Below are 27905 nucleotides of genomic sequence, written 5' to 3' on the forward strand. Positions count from 1 at the left end.
AATTGATTGTTTTTTAAAAAAACCATCCTGCTGTAGTGTTCTAATCTTCCATACATGCGTACTCTGTGTGTGTAGACTTTATAGCAGAGCTTTCCAAACTTTTCATGTTGGTGGCACACTTTTTAGACATGCATCATTTCGCGGCACAGTCAGTTTTGCATCATTTCGCGGCTCAGTAATTCAGTTTTACTAGCAAACCAGAGGCTAAACTAATCCCTTTCCAGCTCCGGGAGCAATGTGGGGAGCGTTCGCGCGACACACCTACACACTGCAGCTGACACACGAACGTGTTGCGACACACATTTTTGAAAGCTTTGCTTTATAGTATACGCTTATGCATTTTTTGCTCTCAGTGTTGTAACTCGTTTAGTGCAAGTTGTAGTTATGAAGTTTAATCTTTGTAGGGAATCTGAAATGTATCCTACTTTGCATTCTTGATCTTTTGATCAGAATAAATTATATATGTTCAAAGAAGCCAGTGGGGTTTCTGTTTCATAACAAAACTAAAATTAGAATTACATTTCTCTGGTGCAACTGTAATTTTACGAATTCCTATTACAGCAATAGGAATAACCCAGCTAACATTCTTTTCAGTGTGATATGTGCAGCAGAACTTTCTAGATGATTATTCCTGTTTTTTATAAGAAATACTGAAAAGTGTTGGACAAGAAATTCTGCTTATGATATAAAATGCTTTAGAAAAAATTTCTGTAAGAATTTCTTTCTGATGGTAGATATTTTTATTTGGATGGATTTGTGAATAATATACTGTTTAAGTTACGTATATATAATATTTATGAGCCTTAATTGGTAAATACAATTTTATTTTATTTCTTAAGAAGAACATTTTGGGATAGTCTGCTTTAGGCTTGCAAAACTATGCTAAGTGAATAAAAAGCATATATTCATTATGGTTTAGTTGGCTATTGCTAGCAGTGTGTAAACAGAACAGTTTCTCTGTATTGAGGTGAATAATGCCAGCTTACATCTGCATCAGGAATATTAACTATTGGCACACATAACTTTGTCATATGTTGTAGCATTCCTACCCACATTATTTTTAACAGTCAGCAGTGTTAGAAACTAGGATAGGAGCCATGTGGCTTCCAGGACCTAGGTTGTGGGCGCCAAAACAAAATGTCTAGGCACCATTTTTTTTGCAGCCCTGCAGGGGGGGAAAGAAAGCTGCCAGGAAAATCAGGGGTCTACAGGGTAGCATGGCAGCAAAGAGGTGTATTTTGCTACCACCCTACCCCATCAAACACATTCACCCAGCAGCAAAAAAAATAAATACACATCTTTTGCTTCTTTGCTGCTGGGCAAATCAGGTGTTTGGCGGGGTTAGCATGGCAGCAAATGATGCCCGTCTTTTGCTGCCTCTGTGCCCAGCAGACCAGCTGACTGTAGCTAGGCACCTATACTCTGGTTTCTCTTCAGATCGTATAAATCTTTCGCCTTTTACTAAAGATTTCCGTGGAGAGGAACATTTATGAGTTTTCAACTAATTTTTTGAGGCCTTGCTTCGGCAGGGCTGAAGAAGAAGAAGAAGAAAAGGAAATGCTAGGCACCAAGGGTGGTACCTGGACATCTCCAGGCAAAATGCGACTGGCGCCCAGCTAATTTCGAACGCTGGCAGTTAGATTGAGGTTTTGTCCCACATCACCCCAAAAGTTAGCTTTTTTTAAAGCTGGATGATTGCTGGAACACACCCTTGTATAGATCCTGGGAGATGAGTGTTGGTTTTTTCTTAAAGCAAATCCACAGCAAAGCAAAATCCTCAATAGAATTCACATTAGCTACACCCAAACCAAAATTAATTCAATCTTGATCCTGCTGCAGAACCCTTTCCTCACTGTCTTTAGTTTGGAGAAGCATTAAGCTCTCAGTCTATAACCACAGGTTATGGTTATAGAGGTGCTGGTAATTCTCCAGTAGTTTGACCTTACCTCCAAAGGTGCAGTGTCCCATTGTCTCCTAAGACAGTTCAAACATATGGATTTTAAACAATTGATTAACGCCCAGAGAGCTGTATGTGGCATTTGTATTCCACTGTTCTTGACAGACTTCCTTGTGTTTCCCAAAAGGCCAGTCATGAGGTTTAAGAGATCTCCAGAACTGCATGTGATGTGGGGAGGTGTACAGCTGAGGGTTGTGTGGAAATGAGCCTCTGTCAAAGTGCATGCCACACATGCACACGAGTCTTCAGATCACTACTGTTTACATAATTCCCAGCTTAATGCAGTTTATTCAAGTAAAGTACATAAAAAAACAATTGGGACTTTGGGAATTCTAAATTTAAAACAAGAATGTAAGTGAATTAAAAACTTATGTGCAGGCTAGATATTTATGGTTGGGGTTCAAGTTGTGCAGGTATGAATTTTTCCTTCCGTTGTTAAGCTACTACATTTTCCCTTGTTTTCTTAAATGTTGAATTCACTCACACTAACCTAGCTGTACAGTTAAGCATCTCATTCAGCTGTGGAGAATAAAATAAACATTGCAGCTGAAACCGCCCCCTGCCCCCGCTCCCGGTCCTGTGTGAGCGCTTCCTCTCTTTTGCCTTTTGTAGGAACATATGAATAACCTTGCTGGATCAAACCAAACACACATGGTTGTGCTCTCCAGTAACTGGTAAGAGACACTTTCTCAAATTGGCAGAAGCTGAAGGAGAAAGAATATGCAGGAGACAGTGTGAGCACCTCTTAACACTTATTTCCAAGACTGTCTTAATCTCTTTCTAGGGCCCAACAGCTGAATGAGATAACATTTGATATAAGCCTTTTCCTTCCATAATGCAAATGTTTCAACCAAACATCTTTCTTTCAACAGAGCTCCATCATTTAATATAAAAGTCTGATTTGCTTTTTGTGATGCCCCTTTTGAATGGCTTTGCATCAGAGAGCCAGGTATGTTCTGCTTTAAAAAACAAACAAACCAATCTCGTGAGTGCAGGTGTTTTTGTAGAGTCTTACTTGGCTGTAAAACAATCCGGCTGTTAAGAATGTATTAGTATCTATGGTTTAAATTGTTGTTTGTCATGTCAAAGAAAAGTAAATGACGTTTTTTGAATTATACAAAGCGAATTAGAAAAACAAAGATGTTACATTCCAGCAACTCATCAGATTTTGCTGTCACACAGTAGAAATTAAACAGATACCCAGTGGCAGTTAGTGCTCCAGAAAGTGGAAGCCCACCGAGTCCATCCTCGTCCAGCCGTTCCCTTACAGCCAACAAAACTCCACCTACCTGACCCTTCCATTTCCATCCATGATAACTAAATTGAACCTCCATGTTCGGAGTTCTATACCTTTCACTACTTTATCATGGGATGAATAGGATGATGTCTTTATGCCATTTGTAAGCTTTCTGTGGGACGTGGGTGGCACTGTGGGTTAAACCACAGAGCCTAGGACTTGCGGATCAGAAGGTCAGCGGTTCGAATCCCCACGATGGGGTGAGCTCCCACTGCTCGGTCCCTGCTCCTGCCAAGCTAGCAGTTCGAAAGCACGTCAAAGTGCAAGTAGATAAGTAGGTACCACTCTGGTGGGAAGGTGCATTTCCGTGCACTGCTCTGGTTCGCCAGAAGCGGCTTAGTCATGCTGGCCACATGACCCAGAAGCTGTACGCCGGCTCCCTCGGCCAATATAGCGAGATGAGCACCACAACCCCAGAGTCGGTCATGACTGGACATAATGGTCAGGGGTCCCTTTACCTTTACCTAAGCTTTCTGCAGATGATGATGTTGAAAACTGAGTAATGCAGTAGAAGGCAACAAGTTGTCTTACTTAAGACCAAGAAAACGAGTTGATGGCAGAGGTAGGATTTCAGCCCTAAAATGAAACACCCAAAATAAATAATTTGTTTCAAATGCTTTCAGGGTGCACTGGAACTCAAATCATGGTGTGCACACTGGTGCCCTTGGGTTGAATCATTCAAAACTGTAGGGTGGGGGAAGAGGAGGGGCAACATTGTTCTCCTAACCTACAACATTGCTTCCCCCCTCTCTCCTCCTCTTTCTAGCAGCTGATTTATTCTCTCTGACTTGGCCTGACTGCAAATGTTTCTAGGTAAAATATGGGCATATGCCTGGGAAACTACTGGATTCTGACTTTGAATGGCTCCAACAATCTTGGTTTGTCAACCTGTTTAGAGGTGCAAAATGCATGGAAACCTGAAAGCCATAGGGTAAAAATTTCACATTTCTCCACAGGAAAAAAAATACCCCCAGAAAGATTGGAATATATGCCATATTTGCAGTACTCATTGCACACTTAGATATGCTTACTCAGAAGTAAGGTCCACAGTGTTCACTAGTAAGTGTGCTTAGGATTGTATGCTTATTTACAAACCCAAACTTACTACAACAAGTACATGAAATGTTTCATAGTATTGTACTGTTAGGTATTTCATGAAATATAAAAGTATAAATGCTATAGTTTTATTCAAACGATGATAAACTCTTCCTAGCATTAGTGATAGACTACAAGCTTCTGTGCCCTATGGTCCCCAATTAGTTTTTGCCAATTGGTGCAGCTGGGAAAAAGAAAGAAAGCTGAATATCTAAACATACTAGTAAACAAAGGAAGGTTTTAGTATCTAGACTTAAAAACAATAGATAATTATCACTATCATATAAAAACAGAAGAAACTTGGGGTGGTTAAAAGTGAAGAGATTTATGAAAGCAACATTTATTGTAATAAAATTACAATAAATTCTGCAATAAAATAATGGTAATATTTATTAAAATTTAATTACTCCTTTCAGTTACGATCTTATCTGGTGAGTGCTGACTGGACTATAGCTAAAGTTGTCCAATGTTTCTGATTATTTTTTTCATGCCCCCTCCCTAAACTTTCACACTTGCTAGTTTCCCTGCTTGCTTGGTTCTTTGCTTGCATTTTTTAAAAAATCTTTTCATAAAGTTGGAGGCTGTCACAGAAAAGGCCTTGAGAGCCAGTGTGGTGTAGTGGTTAAGAGCGGTAGACTTGTAATCTGGGGAACCGGGTTCGCGTCTCCGCTCCTCCACATGCAGCTGCTGGGTGACCTTGGGCTAGTCACACTTCTCTGAAGTCTCTCAGCCCCACTCACCTCACAGAGTGTTTGTTGTGGGGGAGGAAGGGAAAGGAGAATGTGAGCCGCTTTGAGACTCCTTAGGGTAGTGATAAAGTGGGATATCAAATCCAAACTCCTCCTCTTCTTGTTATGGATCTCCACCAATCCTCCCTAACCAAACAAAGGATGCTAAGAAGCTGTCCAAATAGTATGTCACAATTCATATAACAAGTGGGAGGACAGCTGGCAAAGGTGCAACAAAGGTGGGATGCAGTTCTGGTTAAATGATGGCAAAGTATAACAGGGTGGGAGTGGGGTAAATTGGATTTAAAGTATATCATCCTTAAGCAAAATACCATTCACTATTTGTAAGGAGTAGGATGGCTAATGCACATGTAGGTGTTTCCTAATATAAGTACATCTCCCATTTAATGTCAGAGGAGCCAAAAATTGTTTCCATGCCTTAGAAGCAGCTGGGCCTTATGAAGATTTTAACACACCACCATGACAAAAGTGCCCTTGTTCATAGGGAAAGAACATATGTTTTTTAAAAAAAATAGCCTTTGAGGCCTTACCAGTAATGGAATAATTTTTAAAATGGTAGAAATGGAATGAAGCACATTTCATTTTGAACAAAGTATATTTAAATTGTTTTTATTTAATGTTAAATACCTCTACTAAAATCAAAAGCACAAGTTGTGCTTCCAGAATGTTTGATGCTTAGTCCAAATGTGTGTATGTGTCTTAATTTTCTTGGAGCAAGAGAAGCATTTTTCTTTTGCCCTGTTTAGAATTATTGATTCAACAACTCAAGGAGAGGTTCAAAATGTGATCTTATTTTCAGTCTTATTGGAAACTGATACTTTATTTAAGAAAGTATTTCTTGTAATTGTATTATTGTTGGATAAATTAATAGAAATCATGACAGACTTTATAGTACTATTTCACAGAGGAAACACCATAAATACATAAAAAATATTTTTTCCAAGTTGGGTGTGACAGGAAAATAGGATCCTTGTTTGATGTTCTGGGTGCCAAGTTAAAAACTTAAGATGTAGTAAAATTCTAAAAAATCATATTTATAAGAGTTTGTTTGAATTGCAGTTCAAATACTGGTTCTGAATGTTCTTGATAACCTGTATTGGCTACTGACAATTTCACTTGGTTCGCTTTTCTTTCATGTCTGATTACCACAAAATGTACCTGTATTTGAGATCCTTACACTTCTGATAATTTGTGATAATATCGCATATAAAACAGGTAACAGAAGCATAGTGTCCAGATCAAGGAAAACAATTATTCTGCTCTGTGCTATCAAGACCACATCTAGTGCTGGACATTTAAAGATGGATATTGTTAAACTGAAACATGTCCTGAGGAATATGATCAAAATGGTGAGGGGTATGGGTGGAAACCAAGGCCTATCCTATGAGGAGCTATTGAAAGAGTTGGTTTTACTGAGCCTTTATAAAAGAAGAGTAAGGGGAGACATGATAGTAATCTTCAAATATCCGAAGGGCTGTCATATAGAAGATAGACCAGATTTATTCTCTGTTGCTCTGGAAAAGCAGTGGGTGGAAATGGCAGCGAAGCAGGCTTCAGGTAAGTGTTTGGAGAAACTTGGGCAGGGGACAGCCTGCTTCAATAGGTGGTGGGCACTCCTTTGCTAGATGTATTTAAGTGGAAGCTAGATAACTATCTGTCAAGGCTGCTGTTGTTGCTTCCTGCACTGTAGATCTTGCACTACAGGAGATTGGACTAGATAACTTCCAATACCTCTTTAAACTTTGATTTTGTGGTTACCGGTAATTCATTATATAAAGGGCTAATGTTTAAAACACTAAAGGATAAAAATTGATGTAGTCATAATTCTAAAAATAAAAAACTCCACAGCAGATCCCTCAGCTGTGGTGTAAGTCTGCTTTCTTCCCGGCTTTGCAGTTTGACAAATGTACATGCATCCAGCACTGCTTCAGCTGTTACCCTTTTTTCTTCACCAATGCTTAAGGCAGGTTGCCTGTCCTTCACTGAACATTTGTAAAGTGTCATGTAAAATGCTTATACATATTTACATTCGTTTCTTAGCTTGGAAATAAAAAGAAGCTTTTTAAATTATGCAGTACTCCTCTGGAAATTGAGTGGTGAAGGCTTCTTGGTGACCTGTTGGAGGCCATCAATCAGTGCTTTCCATGACCAGCTTCTGCTGCAAACTTGCAGAATTTATTACTATTTTTTAAAACTTCCGGGAAGAGGAAGGGTAGTTTGCTTTGAATGCAGTAAAAATGCTTGCAGGTCAGCCCCAGTATGCTAATTGCATTTATTTATGTAAATTCTGTACTGCCCTTTGATGTCAGTTTTCAAGGCAGTTTACAGATAAAAATGTGAATGCAAAAAATAAATTAAAACATCAAAAACAGCAGTTAAAATTAGGAATAAGTACTTCGAAAAGCCTTTTTTTAAAGCATAGGAAGGGGGGAAATGACATGTTGCAGCTTATCACTGTTATCAGCACTGCCCCTCCTGGAACTAGAGCAGCACAGTTGTGGAAAGCAGCGACAGCATTGGCTCCTCCCAAGTGGCCCAGGTCATCTTCTATACATTTTTGCATAATAGGAATGAGCCAAATTATGAAGGCAGTGTGAAAAGGCGCCATTACATAGTATAAATGTGTGCGCACATGTGCACACACAGTCAGAAATGTTCAAGTGACATAGTAAGCTTCTCAAATGATCAAGATTTAAAGATTTTCACTAATCTCGACTCACAACAGAGAAATCTATTTATGGTTCAGTGCACATCTGTGACTATGAGTAGCTTAAGAGATATCAGGACTGAGATTCAAATATGTGTGCTTTCCAAAACATCTGCTGTCATGATGTGGATTAACGCATACTTTAAATGCTTATGTATGTGCTTGGTGAGTAGCCTCTATTCGGCCCTGTTTTTGTATTGACCCAGGATGCCTCCTCAGCCTTTGCTTATTCTCTTACCCAAACCGGTGTAGACGTGTCATGTTTTTGCACTTTCATAACTCAATCCATGGGAAAGTATCTACAATACATTCCCCCTTTGAAGCCTAATATTAGTCAGGACCTGGTAGTGCTACATGATATGGATGAAAGGTTGTGTTAAGAAAGATTGCAGTACAAGGCAGAGCAATCGAGGGAGGCGCTGTGGTCCATCACCCTAGTACCCAGTGTTATATTGATCTCATGGCCTATCTAGTTCTTGACTGCTGCTATAGATTTAAAGCCTCAGGCAAACCAGGGCCATGTGCAGTGCTGTGCTGATTACTTTTTTACATTTTTTAAAAAGTGCAGCATGTTTTCTGCTGGTGGGTAGAGTGAGATATTAAATTCTATTTACTTGAGAAAAAGCCGGCTGTTTAGCTTCATCAACAGGCACTTTGGCCATGATGAAGCAATATGGGCATATAAGATCATAAAGGAATAAAAATTCCGGATCCAAGAGTGGAAAGGCTTATAAACTGGCAAGACATAAAGCTTTTATTAGCCCGCTGATATCCCTAATTGATATAAACATGAAACTCAGCACAGGCCCCAGTACTTAGAAGATATGCATCTAAATAATATTTAAATGGATACTCACAGTTTAAAGCCCACAGGAGGGTGATTGTACTTGTTTTAATTAAATGAGCTGAACCCCCCTGGATAATGGTGCATTATTCCTCCCAAATAGAATAGTATTTGTGCATAAGATTTTTTCTGCTTGGCTGGGACAGTAAAAAGCCAAATGCTAGTACTGTGCTGAGATCCATGAGATTTGACCTTGTATCACTGGTATTTTTGTATATTGTTATCTCTGCTTATGTGACCTTCTGGCAGCTGATGCAAGGAACAGACACCTTACCCACTTGATGTGCAATTTTTGTTGGGGAAGTGCAGTGCTGCTGTCTGCTCAGCTGTAAGCCCAAACTATTGCAACCCCAGGCTGTTGATTGATCTGCAATCAGGTGGGAAACGAACAGTGTTATGGTCACCACACTGTCGCTGAGAGGGAGGCAGCTGGTACCAGGAAAGTGTATCTTCATGACAGACTGGTTTCATTGAAACCACAGCTGTCTGAGAAAGGGAAATAAAGAACTTCACGGGCAGGAAGTACTTACAGGACATGGAAGTCCAGAGGAAGATGGACCGGTGAAAACTGGACAACTTTTATCTGGTCCCTGGTAAGACCCTGGAAGGCTAGTAAGTGATACTGGAATAATTTTACAGAGAAGGTGTGAGGTTTCAGAAAGCCTCCCCCTGGGAGAGCAATAAGGGCAAGAGGTGTATGAGAGAGAATGGAGGGTAGAGTCAATAGGGAGTAGAGAAATGCGAGGTCAAGAGGAGAAGAGACCGAGAGACAAAGGCTATCCCATGGGTGTTCTACCCCATACTTGCTGACTTGGGGCAGGCCGAGGACACCAGCAGCCTAATTATTATTTATATCCTATTTTTTCCGCTGAATTCGGTCTAGACAGAAACGACATCTGGGTGGATAATCAGAGAAGCCTGTGAAGCTAGGATTGGAGACAGCTGTCATCACTGAGTACAAATTCAGTACCCCCACCTATCAGAAAGCAGGTTGAGCTTCTGCCTCTCTCAGAGCCAGAGAACCCACTTACCTGGGATCCTGAAGTTCCTCTACAACTCTCCCTTCCCTGAGAGTAATGCTGCTAATATGATAACTTACCAGATTCTGAAACCAGGGCTGGAACTTGAGGAAACAAACAAACAAACACACAGAGTAAAGCAGTGGTGCTGTGAATTCCTGCCCCCAGACCCTTTCACATATATTGTTTATTGGTTGGTTGACTATAATAAACATTTGATTGGTAAAGTGATTGAACAAGACTATTGTGTGATGTAATGAGGCCTAGTTGCTATTGGGCCATAAACCTCAATATATCTGCCTTCCTACCTCCTAAGGCACTCAGAGAACAACAGAAAAAAAATAAGTGATTTACCAGTCATAGTTATACTTTTGTGAATTATTCTAACAACTCCTTATACGTTATTAAAATGCAGCCTTTTTGTCTCTGTACTTCCAGAATTGTATAGCCCCTTTGACTTTGTAAGCTGAAAAACTAAACAGAATGTCATTGTTTATATCCTTTAGGCAGTAACACCCAATTTTGTAGCAGTTAAGGATTTCCACAGGAACTCTTTCTGGAAGTGGGTGGATTGCAGCTAGCAGAGCTGTAATGCACAATTCTTGTTTGTGTACCCTTTCTGTTCTGCTAATAAGAAATTTTATGTGATTTGGATAATAGGCGTTTTCGGAAGCTGCATTTCATGACGTTGGTAGTTAAGGGAACATATTTCTGCCATAATCAGTTTGACTGACTTTGGGCCAGAGCCTTACCTACAACATTGTTGTTAGATTGAAAAGAGTGGGATAAAAATATGATAAATCTGTTTTCTGATTAAAAACATGACTGTAAAAACCAGTCCATGTTTACTTCGCATGTATTTCTTACTGGAACCTGAGGTCTTTGAGGCTGGGTAGCAAGTAATCTTGCACCCTGCGTTGTGAATACAGTGGTGCCCCGCAAGACGAATGCCTCGCAAGACGGAAAACCCGCTAGACGAAAGGGTTTTCCGTTTTTGAGCTGCTTCGCAAGACTATTTCCCCTATGGGCTTGCTTTGCAAGACAAAAACGTCTTGCGAGTGTTCCGATTTTTTTTCACTTCCCCCCCTTTTTCTAAGCCGCTAAGCCGCTAATAGCCTTTTAGCCGCTAATCCGCTAAACCGCTAATAGCGCTAATCCGCTAATAGGGTTGCTTCGCAAGACGAAAAAACCGCTAGACGAAGAGACTCGCGGAACGGATTAATTTCGTCTTGCGAGGCACCACTGTAGCTGGCTTCATCTGCAAAGTCCATAACACCAGTGGACACAAACTACTGTAGCCTTAAAGCCAGTTAGGAGTGTACAGTACAGTTTGAGGGAATTATTTACATATGTCTGTTTTCTGTAGTTGCACACTAATCATAATATTTCCCAGTACATACAGTACACATTTTTTTGAAGCGGCACAATTCCAGAAACCAGTCTTAATCAGTTCAGCAGAGCTTGCACCCATGTAAGTGGGGTCAGGCATTTAACCTGTGTTCTCAGTATGCTTAGCATAGGTCTTGATAACCAGGACAACAAATTTGTGTAGTGGTGCACCAAAGGGGGAGAAAAATTAAATTGCCTCCTTTGATGGAGAAAACCATTAGATACAACCTGTAGATGGGAATTCTAAGAATGCCCAGAATTGGCAGAAATGTCATCAGTTCATTTATCTTAATGAACATCACTACACTTCCCTCCCCTCAAATAAAGAAACCCCTGTAGTAGTTTGGAGTGATATCAAGATTGCTGAACCTTCCACTGAACCATAATATAATTAAAACACTTGACGTTTTCATACGAATGTTCTTAAAAGTTTTTTTTGTTTTTTTTTTTTGTTCATGATTGGAGATAACTGTTTTAGTTTTATAGGCAGGTTGATTATGAGAGATTCTGTATAATGCCTCTGTTACACTGTAGAATGTATGAAACTATAATAGGGATTTGTCTAAGGAATGGATCCATGTGCTCCTCAGCAGTTTACATTTCCAATCAGGTGGGGAGTGGGGGGCCCATGATGGATTCATTGATCCCATTGTATACCTTTCCCTGTTGCACAGCTGTTTACACCTCCAGTTAGCTGGGCACCCCAGAGAAGGGAGGCAAATCAGCAGGTGTGGGAGGAAGGGGCTGATCTAATCACATTTAGCATATGTTTTTAATGCAAGCACATCTTAAATTCCCTGACTGCATCTATCCTGACATTTCTTGGGACACGCTTTCTGACAGTTTTGACTTGGGGTGGAGTACTTCATTGACCTGCTAACTATAACCTGTCATGCTTATAGATACAACAAAAATAGTGGGAGGTGTCCAGTGCTGCTGTTTTGCTTGTGCAAGAAAGTTCAATTTGCACAATGAAACTTTCCCTTACTTTGTTCTTCCTTACAGCCCCCTCCCCCCGCCCCGGCAGACCGTCAAAACCTGCTCCAGAAGATTGGAGGGGGGGACACACAGATACCCCGAGCAAATGTGTGGGAATGTGTGCAGATAGGGGAGGGAAGATGGAAGCCAGAATAAGCATAGTACAGCTCAAAGCAACAATCAGTATTGCAATAAAGACAATTTTTTTGTGTAGTTGAAGGCCGGATTATTAAACAACCAAACCCTGAAACTGATAAAATCTTAAAGTGCTTCAGAGTTATAAAGCAAGACACCTTGCCAGCCTGCACTATCTGTAATTGTAATTGATTTTTTTATTTTACAGTTTTTTTTTTGATCATACTAAAACTGAAGGCTCACTAAAGATGTATGCATAGAATAAGTATTAAATACAAATCTGGCTGTAATTCTGGCTTCTTAAGAAAACTGGCCCACTGGCAGCAATAGTCACATGATTCAGTCCTGAGACAAACCAAGCAAAAACATGTTGATCTGAGCTGAGACCTGTGTGCCAGTTCTGACTCCTTCTGGTCTGATTTTACCAGGCATGGGAAATATGCCCAGGCTACCTCCACGCTGGGCTACTGCAGTGCATTGTATAAGGGGCTGCCTTTGAAGACTCCCATTAGTACAATGTTATGGGGGACCCCCCCCAAAAAAAATAGCTGCTGTGGGGGCTCAGCTTGCCACAAGTAACTTGCCAGTGAATTCTGATCAGCCCCAGTCACCATAGCCAATGGTCAGGGATGATGGGAATTGTAGCCCAGCAACTTCTTGAGGGCCCCATCACTGTTTATGAAAAACGGGATATTGGTATGTGTTTTTCTGAAGTGGGGGTGTTTTTTTTTAAATGTCTGAACGTATTGATATGATATGTTCTAACCCAGCTGCTCCTAAACTTGTGAAGCACAGGAATTGGTGAGCAGATGGAACAGCTGATAGAAGCAAACAGGCATTCAGGCTATGCCTAAGTTTTCCAGATGTTTTTCTTTTTTTAAAAAAAGAATCTTCTAGAATTTTGCACTATCTCTTACTTCAGAAACCACACTTCCTATTTTCTTTTTTCTTATAATTTTGGTATAGTGATTCTAGGTTTGCCTCTTGGTAGAAAAGTTGCTCTGGGGCTTTCATATCCTTTTATTTTGCTGCTGTACGTAGCTCATTGGTACAGAAGACACACAGTTACCGAGGCTGAATATCTCTTGAAATGAACATGTGCAACCACTAAAATTAAACAACTCTGTTGCTTTTTGTAGCTGATCATGTTAAAGCATGGTTTTTCTAAATGCTTCATATGGTACTGGAATTGTGATTTGTTGTATTTGTGTTTCTGTAATTATTTATGCAGATGAGAAATTTAAGTGTTCATAGTATAATATGAAAGAACTAAAACAACTGTAGCTCAACATTTATGTAGGGCTGTTTTCTAAACTTCAGATTAAGCTGACTATCAATATTCCGATTCAAGGATATTCTGTAAAATTTAAACCTTTTAGTATTATGTATGGAGTCATAGAAATGGAGATGGAGGCTGGGAGTGTTCAGTGTAAAAAAGGAGCAAAATGAGTAACGTGTGTATTTTCATACTGTGCAGTTTAATCGCCAGGCAGTTTAAGTTACAGTGGTACCTCTAGTTATGAACTTAATTCATTCTGGAGGTCTGTTATTAACCTGAAACTGTTCTTAACTAGAAGCGTGCTTTTGCTAATGGGGCCTCTTGCTGCTGCTGTGCCACCGGCACACGATTTCCATTCTCATACTGGGGCAAAGTTCTCAACTCGAGGTAACACTTCCAGGTTATCAGAGTTTGTAACCTGAAGCGTTTGCAACCAGAGGCATTTGTAACTTGAGGTACCACTGTATAGCCTTTCAAGATCAACAAGCCAAATGCAACTACAGTGGTACCTCAGGTTAAGTACTTAATTCGTTCCGGAGGTCCGTTCTTAACCTGAAACTGTTCTTAACCTGAAGCACCACTTTAGCTAGCGGGGCCTCCTGCTGCCGCTGCACCACCGGAGCACAATTTCTGTTCTCATCCTGAAGCAAAGTTCTTAACCTGAAGCATTATTTCTGGGTTAGCGGAGTCTGTAACCTGAAGCATATGTAACCTGAAGCGTATGTAACCTGAGGTACCACTGTACTGCAAACTTTCACATAAGCACTGCTGACAATTAAGTGAGAACATAAAATGTAGCTTGTTTAGGCAGCACATTGGCATGTGGCAAACACTAACTGTTCCAGTAAGAGAACATAAAGAAGGCATAATCAAGGGAGAGTAGAAATGGCGGTGGAGCTTGCTGAGCTCAGACTTTGATATGAGCTTCAGAGGCACATAAGACTTGCCTTAAGGAAGAGGTGAGCTTTACAAGCCTCAATATTAAAATTTTTGCTTGAAGTATAATTGGAGCCAGAGATAAGGAATTCCAGCATCCTTTTGTGATCCCCAGAATACCCTACCTGCTTTCCTCAAAATAGTTACCGGTTAGCAGTGTTGGGTGGCACATGGTGATAGGGAAAGAGGAAGGTCTGTTCCTCTCTCCCCTTTCTTTCTAGTGACCTGGCATTATGCATAGCCATCACTCTTCTTGCTGCCACTGGCCAGGAAATATTTAATGGGTGCAGGGCATTTGGAGGAATCAAGAAGCTGATGGGCTAAGGGTGCTGCATGTATTTTAAAGAAAGCAATATACAGCAACTTATATACTTCTTTTTCATTATGTATACATAGACATAAACAAATCAAAGGAAAATGGAAAGGATAATGCTATTATTGGCAAAATTTATGTTATTATTAATATCCTGTTTCCTGATTGTCTTGGAAAATAAGACAAGTTATTGTTTGGCCAAGCCAGTGAGTTTGCCAGTGGGTGTGAGCTTGCCATCTCTAATGGAGAACGATGAGGACAAGTTAGAAGGTATGAATGCTAACCGAGACAAGTGTAGATATTTGTGTAGTTTAAATTTATTCTACAATTGCTTCTGTGTTGGGTATGTTAAACATGGTCTCTCCAAGTGTCCAAGTTCAGCTCTGCTAGAAAAAGTTTCTGACTTTGGAAAGGTCTGTGCAGATTATTGTTGGAGAGATGAAACTTTACTACAGTACCGTATATAAATTATATCCAGGTGTTTTCAGTGTAGCAATTAGAAAGAAATCTGTATCTTATTTACCAAGTCTTAGATCTTACCATTCCTGTTTGCATTACTTATGCTATCCAAACCAAACATATGTTAGTGCAATGTAAGATCATATTCCACATAATTTTTCATGACTGGCTAGAAAAACTGCTAATGTTTGCAATGGCTTTCCACACAGTGACTCTTGTGTCTTGAGTTAGCACAAATGGTGTCTTTCTATCTATCTATCTATCTATCTATCTATCTATCTATCTATCTATTTATTTATTTATCAGTGTATAGTCAGGGCTTAGCATGCAAAGCTTTTTACAGGAGGAACACACTTCTCTATTTTCTAGTTCCTCTATTATGAGAAAAGCATGTCTTTCCAGTCAAGTCCACTATTTCATTTTATTATCTGTATCTTGGGACAAATGCTAGCATCGACTCTTTAGCACAGGCTTCCTCAAACTTGGCCCGCCAGATGTTTTGAGACTACAATTCCCATCAACCCTGACCAGTCCTGCTAGCTAGGGATCATGGGAGTTGTAGGCCATAAACATCTGGAGGGCCGAGTTTGAGAAAGCCTGCTTTAGCAGAAGCAAAAACAGATGAAACACTCTTCATCCAAAAATGGATCCAGAGTGGTATAGAAAGGAATATGAAATATCCAAATACAATATAAAACATAACAAGAAATGCAGTACAATTAAGAGGAATAAAACCTTTCAATTAGGTAAAAATACCATGATCTAAAATGACTGGACAAACAAAGGTTTTTACCTGGTGCCTAAAAGCATACCTCCCTCAAGAGGGCATTCCGCAGTTGGGGCACCACCACAGAGAACACTCTTATTATTTTATACCTATGTAATGCAATTCTCCTAAAGATGGGCACACTGAGAATGGCCTCCTGACAATCTTAATACACAGGCAGGTTGATATAGGAGATATTTTGCTGACGGCCCACTGGCTAATCTGTATGCATTGAAGGCTAACATTTCCCTCTTCCTCACATTGGCCCAACAAAGCAGCAATAATGCACAAGTTCAAATGGCATGTAAGAATATCTCAGAACTGGTACTTGATGCACTCTAGCTTTAGATTTGCTAAAAATATAATAATCCCTCTCTTAGAAGCAGTCTTATGATGTATAGCAGCCCTCCTCAACATCTATCCTGACAAGAGGAGGTTGCCCTTATCATGCTAATTCTTTCTCCGCATCTAGAGATCAGATTAAAGCACTGAGGTGCCCCCACTATACATCAGAATCCCACCTTTGCCTATTTGTCAATATGTTCATGTAAACTCTAGTAGATTCTAAGGCTTGCTGATTATTGATGATTGTCCATAGCACAGGGCTCTTCCACAAATGTTCTTAAGTTAGGTTAGGCTTAAAAAACAAAAAATCTGAGCCGGCAAAAATCTTTCTTGGCAAAGCTTATTTCATTTACTTAATGCTAGATGCCTGACAAAACGCTACTTCCTATTATCTTTAACATCAAGTACAAATGATGTTGCCAGTACATTCATCAGGTTGGTGTGTGGTGACCAATAAATCTAGCTCAGTAAGTACCAGATCATTATAACTTGTCTTTGTTATTCACTTCATTAACATCAATCATGATGGTTGCTTCTGGTATTCACATGGTCCCAGACTAATTCTCTAGGAATTCAATAGCAATCCATCATTTATGCTGTATGGTATTATGTTGCAAAAAAATCTGAAGCATTTATAAGAAAGGAATATTCCAGTGCAAATGACAATCTCAAAAGGAAATGTTGAACACCTGCTGTTCTGAAGTGCTATAAGTTCTTTACTTTTACTAGGTGTTTGCTTCTTCTCTCTTAAAATAGGATTTTTTCTTTCACCTGGCTGTTTCCTCTATACTGAACCTTGTATTCTGTGAACATGCTGTGAAACAGTATGTAGTAGAAGACAGCACATTTATTAGTTTTTATTAAAGTTTTAACTTATTTGATTCAAGAGTTGGATCAATTATGCAATATGTCTTCTGGAATAAGCTTCTGCCAGTGAAGCAGCTCTCGTTTAGCTTTTGCCAACCTGATGCCCTCCAGACATTTTGGACTACAGCTCCCCATTAGCCTCAGCTACTATAGTCGTTGTAATCCAATACACCTGGAGGGCACCAGGTTGGCAAAGGTTGAACTATAGAATGAATTTCTAATGCAGCAGAGCTGATATTGGCAAAAAAGCTCATGTTAACAAGTGTACATATCTCCCAGGCCTGGAAGCTAGATATTGTTGGTGCTGTTATTTGTGTTTATATGTATACTGGAGGTAATTTTCTAGATAGCTTTTTAAAAAGATTTTAAAATGTATTAGTCACATTCTTTAAGCCTGCATTGGTTGTTTTCAATGTCAGTTTATACATAAATTTACAGTTAATTGTACATTGTTCTTCCAACAGATCAGTAGGTATTGCTTATGATTTCTGACATTGTTGTCTGATATATAGGGCCTTTTCAATAATCATTGGTGGCTATTTACTGATTTTTTAAATTTTTTAATATATTTTTATGGCTTTTAAATGCATTTCCATAGGCTTTGTTGCTAGGTTTTTAAAATAGGCCTTTAACTTAATTACAGATTTTCAAAATAAAGGTATTGATTAAACGTATGTGATAAACATGGCTGGGTCATCCCATTTAAATTATAAATAAAATCTGGTGTATCTACAAGCAGCATTAGCTATGACTCATAAACAATAGAGCAGACTGAAAATAAAAGTAAGTTAAGCTTCTTGTTGTTCATGTTGGCATTGTTATATTGTTTGAACTGTGGCAGTTCCAAGTGAACAAGTGATAAGGTTACTGTTGGGTAAACAGGTTAAAAAAAAAATCCTTGTTTGGAATTTAATCTGCCAGACCTACAGGCTCAGAAGTTTTTCTAATCAGCTTGCCAGGTGCTTTGCATGCAAGTGATTGATCTTTGGCTGAAGTACTGGATAAATCAGAGGTTCCAGTTACTTTCACGTTGTGGGTCTGGCAGCTCTTGGCTCATGCAAGGATTCACAAATACAGTTCTTTATGGCTGGTTTCGAACTCCTTGATCTAGTCAAGAATGTAATTCTCCAAAGGTGGTCTGTTATAGTTATAAAAATTGAAATTTCCTAGGAAATAGTGGTGAGTTGTGGATTGTGTTTGAGAGTGATGGAGGAGCTGCCTTTATTTTTCAGAGTTAATTCTGCAACCTATAGCTGTTTATTCAAGTGTACTTCTACTTATTATTCTTTGAATATGTCTAAGTAACTTGAATGGGGGTTGCAGCTAAATTTATGTACAGCTTGCCTTTTCATAATTTAAAAGCAACATGGTAAAATAACATCTAGAAATGGAAACTTTGGAAGGTTAAAATAAAACAGATTGGCCTGTAAAGAATGATAATGATTAGCTGTGGATAGGGAACTGGCTTTCTTGATCTTATAATAAACTCATGCAATTCAAGCTATGTAGAACAAAGTTGTGAATGATTTTGTTTACATTACAAGAGCTGTGGACCACATGCTATTTATGATACTATGAGGTGGGTAGCAGCTCATAGGAGCCAATTAAATAGCACTGTGTTGCTTCTATCTTATCTATCTCTTGCTACTTCTTCTGTAGTGCTGCCATTTCTGGAGGAATTTTGAAATAGGTTGAGTCCCCTGATTGAAGCTTTGAGAGGGGCAAGATTGTAGCACTTAAAGTCACAACAATAGGTCAACAGCAGAACTTGGCAGACCAGCAAGCAGGCAGCAGCAAAATGCACAGAAGGATAGTCCAGTGTCAGGATCTGGGGATAGTGCATAGTGATTTCCAATAGACTAAGGTACAAGCAACATTTTATGATAATCATGTGGTTTGCCCTTGAGTGCGATAATTTTCTTTATTTCTGTATTTATTTCTTAATTAAATTTCTACCTCTCCGTTCCTCCGGAAGGAGCCCAGGATGGCAAACACCAAAGTGGTAAAACAACATGAATGAAATTATCTGCAGGAAAGTGTATGTTTTAGGCTCACCTCTCCACAGCTTAGACTTCAGTTAATGGGGCATTGAATTTCTTCTACAGCAAGTAGTCAGGCAAAACTAGCGAGCACTCAGGCAAAACTGGTGTGTCCCTTGTTGCAACTGGGAGTGACATAGTGGCAAAAATAGATGCCCAAAACTAAGGAAAAGAGGTCAGTGGTATCCAAGTGTTAGCAAGGAAACACTTGAGGGACAGGAGTAGAGCAGTCTTGCTGCTAGGTAGTCCAGAAACAATATATCTCCAGTTATCAGGATCCTTGATGCCCCAGGCACTCCGTTAGCACACCGGAAGTTTCCAGAGTCCTGGACCATAACATTCAACTATTTTAAGCCTACATTTGGAATTGCTTAATGTAACTGTAAAAAGGTAAAGGTACCTCTGCCCGTACGGGCCAGTCTTGCCAGACTCTAGGGTTGTGCACTTATCTCACATTATAGGCCGGGAGCCAGCGCTGTCCGCAGACACTTCCGGGTCACGTGGCCAGCGTGACAAGCTGCATCTGGCGAGCCAGCGCAGCACACGGAACGCCGTTTACCTTCCCGCTGGTAAGCGGTCCCTTTTTATCTACTTGCACCCGGGGGTGCTTTCGAACTGCTAGGTTGGCAGGTGCTGGGACCGAACGACAGGAGCACACCCCACCGTGGGGATTCGAACCGCCGACCATGCAATCGGCAAAGTCCTAGGCACTGAGGTTTTACCCACAGCGCCACCCGCGTCCAATGTAACTGTAGAACATGGCAAGTAACTTTTCTGATAGCAGGTTCAAGTCTAGTCTTAAGTATGCCCTGAATATCTATAGCCATTAAAAAAGAAAACCCTCCTACCCAGTTAAACAGTCATACTTAGTGTTGCTTTAGTAATTCACTGGCATGCTTACGTTCTGTCTCATTTTATTTCAGTGCTTTCCAACAACATGATTTGAACACTGGTTTGACAGGAGATTCTTGTTGATAAAGTGATGGCATTGTGCAAATAAAAGTGGCTTTCTCAAATGCTTTAGAGTATATCCTCAACACATATCCTATGGATTCAATATTGACAGAGCAGTACAGCAGTAAATCTTTTGTGGATTAATTTGAAATTGGTATTTCGAGTTTCATTTATCTTTATAGTACAGGTAAAAATAAGTTCTGAAGGAAAATAAGCACTGGCTCAGTCAATTAACTTCCAGGTTCTAATACGTTTGCTAATCTTCTGGTATATTGACAGACTACCTTTGCGCTGTTTATAGGTATAACCTGTATGCTAATATAAACATAAAGATTTTATTATCTGTTCTTGCTTTTAAACACTGCTTATGAAGTTTCTGGATGGCTTTTAAGGTTTGACATCATTCACTAGCTCAAATGCAAACATGTTTGCCTGGGAAGACGCTTGAATATTGGGGAAATGTTCTTGTCCACAAAAACAGTTCTTTAAAATTAGTAGGCACTATAATTCTTCAAGAGCTTTTTACATCAAGATGACAAACTCTTCACATTGCATTTAAAATAGTTTATTCATGTCCACTGAAAATGGTTTAATAATAACCATTCCTTTCTTATTTTTTCTATAGGATGGATCATTGGGCAACATTGATGACCTGGCTGAGCAATATGCAGATTATTATAATACCTGCTTTACTGATGTATGTGAGAGGATGGAAGAGCTTCGCAAACGTAGGGTTTCCCAAGACCTTGATGTGGTAAGTGGATAAGTAATAGTGCCCACTGATACTTGCATTAATAGTGCAAGCTAATGCTCATTTTAAGAGCTCAGGAATGTTTAGCCTCGTGTCTAGGAAAGCGGTATTCAAGATCAGTTTTGCATTGTGTTGAATACTCAGATATAATCTTTGTTAAGTAGAAATCCATCCATTTAATAGTATTCTGGAAGGGCTGGGGAGGGGGACGTATTTTAAATTATACTTTAACCCAGTCTTCCCCCAACCTGGTGTCCACCTGGTGTCCCCTAGATGTTTTACACTGATCTCCTAAGCAATTTTTTCTTAGCCCCTACTCCTTTCAAGAGCTCACTGATTTTGATGGAGTCAACAAAAAGAAAAAAAAGAAACTAGATTGGGGTGGATGAAGAATTCTGAACCTTTATGTCTAGTCCAGCACCCTGATGGGGATGCATATTGATCTGATGATCAAGGAAGCACCAATCATCTAATGAGTGGAGTGGGTGATTTGCATCCCCATCAGCTGAGGTTCATCGCTTGATGATATCAGCTGAGGTTCATCGCTTGATGATGACCTTGGTGCACACTGAACTGGGTGGAAAGGATTAAATTTACCCAGCTAGCTCACTTCCCTGAGGGCAACTCACCAGTCATCACATTTTATTGCCCGGGGATGGAGGGAATAACACCCCTTTCCTCAGCTGATCTACATGGATCTACTGAGGAAGGGGATGATGTGTGTTATGTCCATGTGCATCTGTAGTGAGGTCACACCCACTGCCAGCATGAGGCTTCCAGTGGTTTGGCTGAGGGTGAATGGGCCCTTGGGGCAAGAAATTTTAGCTACACTGCTCTAAAGCATATTAGGTTAAGAAGCTGGTCAGTTCAAATCTGACGATGGTGTTAGCTAAACTCACAAGGATGTTCAACCAGTAGATCTTGATCTACCAGTAGATCCCCGGCTGACCCTGGTAGATCGCAGGATCCTTATTGTGTACAAAAAGTTATGGGGGGAAGCTAAAAAACTGTGCAATCCTCCCCTCAAAAAGCTCAACAACTCTGGGCAATCCACCCATCCCACGCACGTCACACTCCTCGTCCCTTCAATGACAATGGGTAGATCACTGCCACTTTTTTAATACTGGGAGTAGATCACAGTGTCTTGGGAGTTGGACATGCCTGAATTGCTAAAGAAAGAGCCATACCTCAGTGGTAGAGAATATGCTTGGGACACAGAAGGTCCCAGCTTCAATTCCAAGCATCTGAAAGTAGGACTTTGAGAGATCCTTGTCTCAAACTCTTAAGAGCTGCTTCCAGTCAGCTTATACTGAACTAGAAGAACCAGTCTGTGACTCTATATATGGCAGCTTCCTGTGTTACCTAGTTGTTGTGGTTGTTGGGCAGGAAGATTAGTGTTGAAGCCATGCTTATCAAAGTCACAGTGCTGGTTGATGTGTGTTTGTGATTTCAAAAGCCACATGGGGTTAAAGCACATAGCATGACTTAACTCTTCTAAATTGAATATCTTAATTATTTTTTGCGGCTGTGCAAGAGAGTACACCATTGTTGTGAGTCATGAGGCATATGACAGTCTTTTATTGTTCTTTGAGTCACTACATTATTTGTCATTATCTGGTTACACAAATTTACTTTCAGAGATTGACACAATAAAAAATGCAAGATGCGTGCAAGCCGGGCTGACCTTAGCTATTTTCTCCTCTTAGACAAACTAAATTCTTTGTTGCCTCTCACACAATAGTGAGGATTGTGCCAACTCTTTGGGAAAATGTACGACTAAGTCAGTCATGTCTTATACATGATGGAGGGAGACTGTGGCTCAGCAGGGCACATGTGACTCTCGACACATGTGTTCTAGGCTGCACAGTTCTGACCAGCTAAGCATCATAGGGTTGAAAAGTCTAGGAAGGACCCCTTTCTAAAACAAACACCTTTCCATGCTGCATAATACCACTTTTCCATTGATTTAGTCCTGGTATTCTGTAAATGTGGTACTGAGCTAGGGCTCAGTTTCACTGACCAAGCTATGATGATCAGCCTTGCTTTACAGTGGTGGTCTTGGGGGAGATCTCTTCTCTCTTTTTGGTGGCCTATTAGGATGAAAGGCTCAGTGGTCCTTGTGAGATGTGGGGTGAGCTGCATCTTCCACGGGCCACCAGGGCTTTCATCCTGATATGCAAAATACCAGGGAATCAGAAAGAGGAGCCATTCCTCCCCATCTCCTTCTCCTAATGTAGTGCTGCTGCTGCTGCTGCTGCTGCTGCTGCTGCTGCTGCTGCTGCTGCTGCTGCTGCTGCTGCTGCTGCTGCTCACTCCACCAGTGGCCGTTGTTGTTGTTTAGTCGTTTAGGCGTATCCGACTCTTCGTGACCCCATGGACCAGAGCACGCCAGGCACTCCTGTCTTCCACTGCCTCCCACAGTTTGGTCAAACTCATGCTGGTAGCTTCAAGAACACTGTCCAACCATCTCGTCCTCTGTCGTCCCCTTCTCCTTGTGCCCAGTTAATCTTTAAGGAGAGGATCTTTTGAGGAGAAAGGGCTTGGTGGCTGCTGCCGCTGCTTCTTTTGAAAGTCTGATTGGTTCAGAAAATAAGCCATTTCCCTGTGCCCCCAGAAATAACCCTGCTCATTTCCAAGCCAGTACAACACAAGACAAGTAGGAGGAAGCTTGCCTATCTACAATTGTTTGTATTGTTCTAGAGTTGTCTGGGGCATGCTGTCACTTGGGAAGTTTCATTTGAATTTCTGGTGCTCTGTTTTTGGCAAGGACTAACAGTGCTCCATTTGCAAGTTCACACAGGGAACCATGCTGTCCCGGCCCAAAGCATGTAAAATGAAAAATTGCTTTTGACTTGGCAGATGCTCCTTCCTGCACAAGGCGAGAGCGTGCCCTCAGAAACTTTTATGTGGTTACAGAGGCCTTACGTGGACATATTCTCGCTTCACAAAGGGCACTATCAAGACTGGAACTGACATAAAAAAACTTAACATGCTTTTATTTTCCTTTGGCTGTTGTCTCTTCCTTTATGAGTTTCCCCGCAATCTTGGATTTCTGCTCAGTCCCTGTGGTAATTATGGAAAACCCAGGGAATTTTTTAAAAAATGCATGTTTCCTCTTTTTTGCCACTTGCATGTGGCTCTTGGCACACGTGTTCCAGGCTGCACAAATCTGACCAGGGGCTTTTCAAGTATTTGATTTCATTTCTTCTATTACCGAGACATTGACAAAACAAGGAATGAATGGTTTGATCCTTGCTAGACAAGGAAGTAGGCAAGTGATAAGACCTGGTCTGAACACACACGATTCAACAACTTTGCTGAAGCCAAGTATGTTTGAATTTTGGACAATGTCTGGATGCTTTTCTGCCTGGGGACCTATGTAAGCTACCTTAAACTTCATGGAAGAAAGGCAAGATATAAATTGAATTAATAAGGAATGATAATAGTAGATCATATATTTTGTTAACTTGATATTGGTAGAACAAATCCCAAGTTTATAGTAGCCTGCTAGAGATACGGCTCTCTATATTCATTGCCATGGCTATGAGTCTTCACAGGGTTGCCTCCAACTAAATCCCTACTTCAAGAAGACCCATTGCAATTAATAAACATGAGTTGTTCATGCCCATTAATTTAAATTGGTCTACTCTAAGTAGGACTAATGTTGAATACATCTCATATGCTCAGTTTTCTTTAATCCATGATTTCTGTCTTCTGCATAGAATATCCAAAGTATTTCCAATTGTTACTGTGGCTAAACTGCTTTATAAAGCTATTTTATACTTTATTCAAAACATTGAGATCTTTTGTTAATTTTAGGTTTGTTAACATCCTTAATTTTCACATCAAGGCTGTCCAACAATTGCCCAAGGAAAGTGTTTTAAGCTCCAGTGTTAAATTATAGGTTAACACTGAAATATACCCCATACAGCATTTAAGAACTCATAATGTGCAGAGTTCAGAACCTCTTTCATGACAGGGTAGATTGAATGGAATAGTGGAGCAGTTCCACAGTACCATTTTATCCTCCAAACTGCAGGGCATTGACTAATCCAGATAACAACTGAGAGTAATGAAATCTTTTGCCAGCCACTCAGGAATTTTGGAAGGCAGCTTCTGGCAGTTTCTTTGCCAGTTAATGAAGCATAGTTTATAGGAGGAGAACTCCCTTCCATTTAAACAGATGGGCCTAATTTGGCGCTCATCATTACACAGCTGACAAAGGTTGTTTGGAAAAAGTCATGTGTGTTAGATTAGTTCACATCAAAGGTGTGGAACTATAAGGTGTGTTAAAAAGATACGAGTAAATGCAAGTCTGAACTGCAGGTGATTTACCTGGTTTTATGGTTTGTCTAACCTCAGTGGAGAAAACTTCTTCATTCCTACATCTCTTCCAACAATAATAAGGGCCAGCTTCCCTGCTCAGGGGCAAGTTGACATCTTCCTCAAAATACATCACTGAACTTTTCCTGGCAGGGCTCTTTTGCCTTTGAAACTTGCGTAACAGACAGCAAGTAGCTCTGTCGCCATACTGCAGGGATGGAAATCCTGTGGTACTCAAGATGTTACTGGAGTACAACTCCCATCAGTCTCAGACAGCATGACCAATGGTTATAATTGCACTTCTAATTTTACTTCAGTGAAATTGTAGATATTGATAATTTATAACAAAAGTCATTGATTTTAAAAGCTGGAATCTTGCTTGAATACTACGCTGGTCTGTGGAACAATTTAGAATTAATGAACACCCAGGAGTCCTCTACATGTTCAAAAGTTTGGTGTGTTCATGTGGTAGTTTTGCAATCACAAATATATAGTGAGCTGTTGAGCCTGTAAATGGGATGTCATTGATGGAATTTAGCCGGACATCTGCTTAAAATAATGTTTTGGCCAGCAAATTGACATTGTGAAGATGGCACCTTGTTAGTGATCCTATCTGTTTCCCTTCTAAATTTGGAACTGCATCCATGCACTTCACTGACAAAAAAGTTTGTACTGCTATCATCAGAGCATTGAGGAGGAAATATAGCTGTGAAAGAGCAAGTTGTGCTGTGCTGTCTCATCCATCACTGCCAGTGGCCAACTAGCATCTGATTCCACAATGTTTTATTGTGGTTACAGATAACACAAGGCAGAATCTCTACAGCATAGACGTTACCGTACAGTTTATGTTAATGGCAGTGACAGTTCAGCACAAATTATATGCTTTGTAGGAAATGAGATCTGGGTATAATTGTGGTTATCATAATTATGGCCCCAATCCTATGACTCAAGACTGTTAGCAAATAGTCATAATAGATGATATACCAGGACATAAGACATTGTGATATTAGGCTGCTGTTGTAAATATTATATGCTTGTTTGGTAGGAGGTATACCAGCACACATGGTTCATTAGTAGATGCTAGTCTTCTTCAGAATGTATCATCCATATACAGAAAAACCCCCACAAAGAAAAAAAGTATTTCAAAATGTGATATGTAGAATATATGCTGAAATACAAAAGCAAAAAACCATAGTTTAGTATGCTTCTGTCATGATATTCTGAGGCTGCTGCCAAATATATTTGCTCACAAATAGAGTAGAAACCTCACATGCCACTGTCTTTCAAGAAACTTTGTATTGAAACAAGGTAATGACTCCCTCTAAGATAGGTTTGTGCATTTGTTAACTAAGGCTGTAATCCTATACATGTTTGCCTGAGTGTCAGCCATACTTACTTATAGGCTTGCTTCTGAATAGACATGTTTTGCATTATTCTGTTAGTATTTTAATCCAACTTTTACCAACTTGGTGCCCTACAGATGTTTTGAAGTACAACTCTCACCAGCCCAAGACAGTCCTAGTTTTAGTCCAAAAGTTATGGAGGACACCAGGTTGGTGAAGGCTGGTTAAGTCACTGTATTGGCACCAGCAGTATCTTACAAATGTGTTTTATGCATTTAAAATGTCAGCCCAACACCTTGCTTACTATTGTGTGTTTTAGGCATTTGATGATATGCTAATCCATTTGAAGAATGCAGCTTGAAAGAAGTCCATGAGGATCATATGTAGTTCTAGTACAGTTACACTATTGGGGCCATGAAGAAAGCATATGGATAGTAATTAAGTGCAGGTTCCACAATGGATTTACAACCCACTATGAAATATTTCTGAACATCTGGATGGGTTTTCAGTTATGGTTTTTAAAAGCAAAAATGTGTTGTTCTCCAGCATGCATACACACACCAATCTGCAGAGGACAGTTGGTTTAAAATTGAACTCAAAGAGATTTTATCTGCTCCACATACCCTTTGTGGTTTAAGTTATGGTGCCATACCATTTACAGTGCTTTGATCTCTTCATGGTTTGTCATTTTTCAGTATTATTCAAGGTCTTAATTACTGCAAAATAGCTTGTAAACAAAGAATTCTGTGATCATTTGCTATATATATATATATATATATATATATATATATATATATATATATTTGCTTTCGTAGATTTTCACGGGTACAGGAATGCAGGTTTTGGTGTCTTCGGGTGTCTTCCCGTGTAAGAGTTGGGGTGTCTAGGCGACGTTTCGACGAGGTCTCACTCGTCATCTTCAGGCTGGTGCTTTCGGCTTCTTGTTACTAGAACAGAGCAGGGTCTCAGTGTTTGAGTTCCTATAAATACTGTTGAGGGGGTGTGGTGTATAGCCTCCAACGTTCTGGGCAGAGAGGAAGTTCCCAGGTTAATGTGCCTTTTCTTCTTTTGTTCATTAATTACTTGAGGGATATCTTGAGTGATTACTTGAGTGATATTCTGAGTACCACTTAGGAGGGTCATTAGGTGTGGATTAGTTGCTAAAGCTTTCGTGTCTTGACCTCTTGAGCTTGTGAAAAGTTTTTCTGAGAAGATAGCTGTACTGCACTTAGTTGTGCTCTGGCTTGGCTTCGTGTATAGGGGCGAGCTGTGGTTTTGTGCCCTGTGCCAGCCAGATCTGTGTAGGGATTGCAGGGGGGTGCAGCATCCGGAGGTGCCACTATGGTTTGGCTACTGGATG

The 27905-nt window shown here is 40.1% G+C and overlaps 1 protein-coding gene across 7 annotated transcripts in view; it reads left to right on the forward strand.

Annotated features, from left to right (window-relative positions):
* SASH1 (SAM and SH3 domain containing 1) overlaps positions 1-27905 on the forward strand; it is a 533200-nt gene that overhangs the window by 408510 nt on the left and 96785 nt on the right. For 6 of the 7 annotated variants that reach the window (XM_081186274.1, XM_081186276.1, XM_081186277.1 and 3 more), the window contains exon 2: positions 20754-20882. In XM_081186274.1, the coding sequence (XP_081042400.1) occupies positions 20754-20882 (129 nt within the window). Of the gene's footprint in view, positions 1-2855; positions 2907-20753; positions 20883-27905 lie in introns of those variants that run through there. The other variant, XM_081186278.1, reaches the window with a different exon arrangement.

Source organism: Podarcis bocagei (genome assembly GCF_964188305.1).
Source record: "Podarcis bocagei genome assembly, chromosome: 3".
NCBI classification, from domain to species: Eukaryota; Metazoa; Chordata; class Lepidosauria; order Squamata; family Lacertidae; genus Podarcis; species Podarcis bocagei.